Source organism: Priapulus caudatus, unplaced genomic scaffold (assembly GCF_000485595.1).
Source record: "Priapulus caudatus unplaced genomic scaffold, Priapulus_caudatus-5.0.1 Scaffold155, whole genome shotgun sequence".
Classification (NCBI taxonomy): Eukaryota; Metazoa; Priapulida; class Priapulimorpha; order Priapulimorphida; family Priapulidae; genus Priapulus; species Priapulus caudatus.
Window position 1 is genome coordinate 231,662 of NW_014577216.1, and position 3,299 is coordinate 234,960.

General features: G+C 43.7%; 1 protein-coding gene across 1 annotated transcript in view; it reads left to right on the forward strand.

Moving 5' to 3' along the window:
* The first annotated feature begins 3,290 nt into the window (after positions 1-3,290).
* The window catches only part of LOC106806332 (AMMECR1-like protein), a 5,393-nt gene continuing 5,384 nt past the window's right edge, over positions 3,291-3,299 (forward strand). The window contains exon 1 of the mRNA XM_014808239.1: positions 3,291-3,295. Coding sequence (XP_014663725.1) covers positions 3,291-3,295 — 5 coding nt within the window. The remainder of the gene's footprint in view (positions 3,296-3,299) is intronic.

Genomic DNA, 3,299 nt, shown 5'->3' on the forward strand with positions numbered 1-3,299 from the left:
CCTTTAAAGAATGATATCATGAAACCGTTCCCCTTTAGAAACATGTCACCAGAACAACGAGTTTTTAACTATCTTCTCTCACGAGTGTTGTAGAAAACGCCCTTGGTCTGCTATCATCGAAGTTCAGGGTTTTTCTGTCCAGAATATCTCTCAGCCCAGAAAAAGTTGAGAAACTGGTTATGGCTGCATGTGTCCTGCACAATTACTTAAGAGTGAATTCAGATCAAGCAAACACTGTCCCGGTTACTTATGACAACGAGGATATAACAGGCACTGTCACAGAAGGGTCCAGGTCCTTAGAATCTTGTGGTATATCTCACAGCAACCACAGCAGCAAGCAGCATAAAGCTAAATGGGGAAAACTCATGGAATATTTCAACAGCCCTGCTGGCGCAGTACCATGGCAATATGATATGATGTAAAAGCCGCACTAAATTTTGGAAATCAAGTGTGACTACAGTGGATAGCTGTACTGTCTGGCTATATATATATATATCAGAAGTAGATAATAGGGAAGGAGTGTGACTTCAATAAACAAGGGAAATTCGTCATTTACTAGCCTTAGAATACCTACGATTTACTACACGTAACTCAACCAACTTGAGCTCAAATCGTACACAGTACATTCGCCTAGTATCATGCGAAATTGTTTCCTCGTAAACACCTGCAATCCGGAGATACAGACTAAAACGTACGACACGATTTTCCATTATGTTCCCAGCAAACTGAATGTATAAACCGCCTAACTTGAAACAAAAGGCAGCTACTAACGACTCTTGCTCCCTCGGCGATGCGGTGTGGCTCGCTAGTAGCTGCCTTTTGTTTCAAGTTAAGCGGTTTATACCAGTGAACAAAAGAAGCTCATGTTTGTATACATTTGTATTTTTATTCACATCGAACTCGTACGACAAAGTGTCAAACTCTTTTGTCTTTATTAACTCCTGATATTATGTACCTAGGCGTCTACTCAGTACTCTATACTAGTATATATATATATATATATATTTACCTCAAACAATGAAACTGTCTCTCTCGCCTTCATGTGCTCTCACAGAAAGCCTAAAGGGGTGGACACACTAGGCGATTTTTCATACGATTGAGCCGGCCGACCGAGCCGGCCGGCTCGATTGCATGAAAAATCGCGTAGTGTGTCCAGTGAGTCGCGGTCGATTTTCGAGTTGGCCGGCCGAGTCGCCCGATTCAAACATGTTTGATAATTATTTGAGCCGGCCGGTTGCAATCGCCTAGTGTGCCTGGGTCTGCGATTGAGCCGGCCGATTGTACAATTCATCAGCCAATCAGCGTGCTGAAAATCCACAGAGTCACTCGACTCAATCGCGTAGTGTGTCCACAGAGTCGCCCGACTGAGCCGGCCTTGCTCGATCGCATGAAAAATTGCGTAGTGTGTCCACAGCTTAACTGCTTCACCACCCATTCCTGGTACTTGTTTTTTTGTCTCCTTTGGCTGCCTGATGCAGCAGGTTTGACCAATCGACTATATTGGGTCCTGAGGGACTTCATGGTCTTGGCCACCTCTTCCGCTGAAAAAGACATGATCATGAATAATGCACTAGTCAATTGAGGACACAGTCGTTGTTAAAACAAAATGTCGGTTGGATTGCGCCCAGTTTTCGCGGAGTGCGTTTTCAGACCCCTGTCTCAGATATCTGTCTAAATGGACAAAAAGGGGGCGGCGTATTCGCGTTGGGGCGCGGCTTCGCCGCGAGCTGTGCGCTGCGCGCAAAAACCGGGGCCGCAAGTCTGTCAAGTCCTGACACGATTGGAGACCTAGTATTGGGTCAGGGTCAGTTTCCACTACATACAGCTTAACGTCTGTGTCACGTATTTTGGTAGAGATGCATCCCAGTGGCTGAAGTTTCAACCCTCCATACGCAGATAGCACGGTTTGTGTCTTACGGAGACACGGTTTCACGTGTAGTTTCGCGTAGTGTTTCTCGGGCAACACATTTTCTTCAGCACCTGTGTCAATTTTGAATTTTATTGGTTTCTTACTGCATTCCAATTTAAGTTCTGTGCGCCATGCATCGTCAGTGCTCTGTACTTGTCCTACCTCAACATGCACTGACCCGATGAAGAGGGTCGTACTGACAAATCTTCTAACGCGTGAATTTTACCGTGCTCATATTGCTTCCGATTGCTACCACCACGACACATATTAGCGAAGTGAGTTTTCTTCTTACAGTTATGACAGTCCTGTCCGTACGCAGGACATGCGTTTTTTTCGTGTTTCTTACCACAGTTCCTGCAGTTGAATTTTGATGCAGTTTGTGGCTTAGGTTTGTGGTGAAACTTTCCTGTCTGGGACTTAGCCTGGGGCTGACGGTATTTCTGTCCCTTGCTCGATACGGCATTAATCCTCGCAGTAGCAACGTTTTCTATTTCTCTGAGCTGTCTGCATGGTGCTCCCCTCGGCGGCCCTGCACAACTCGACGATCCTGTCGAGTTTGGGATTGTCAGAGTCTCTCAATAGCCTTTCCTGAGCCTGGAGTCTGCCACACCGAAAATTATCCGGTCACGAATCATGTTGTCTCTTTGTGTGTCAAAATCACAGTTTTTGCGTGATTTTTTAGGACAGTTACGAATTGGTCTATCGTTTCCCTTCCCGTTGGGAGCGTTCCCAGAACGTGTACCTTTCTATAACTGTTCTTGGCTCACAGTACTCACTGAATTTGTATAGAACTACATCAAGACTGTCCTTGTCCTCTTGATCCTCATATGTGAAGGTATTGTAAATTGCTATTCCCTCTTCTCCGATCGTGTGGAGTAGTATAGCAATCTTCGTAGCACCATCTTTTCTTACCGCACCTGACGCCGTGAGGTAAAGCTCGAAGCGCTGCCTCCACTTTTTCCAATTCTCTCCGAGATTCCTATCGAAATTGAGCTGGGATGGGGATTTAAACTGTTCCATTTTAGGCGTGAATTTCGTAATTATTTTGACACCATGTAATATTTTAATAGCAGAAGAGCGCCATTAGGAAAGCACAACAGAATTTATTCGCATCTGATTGGTTGATATTACATTAGAGTTATCTGGGTACTTATGACGTATAGTGCATATACGACAGGTTCAGCAATGGAATATCTCCGCGTTCCTCCATTAAAAAACAAATTGAAAAGGTTTAATTATAATTGCAACATAACGAATGTAAAATAATAATAAATATTTATAACAACAACATATTGCTGTTCATCTTGTAATAAGTCCATCGGAATTAATGATAATATTAAAATTAATTTTGCTATATTTCATGCTTGTAAAATATGGAGAGATGAGGTGG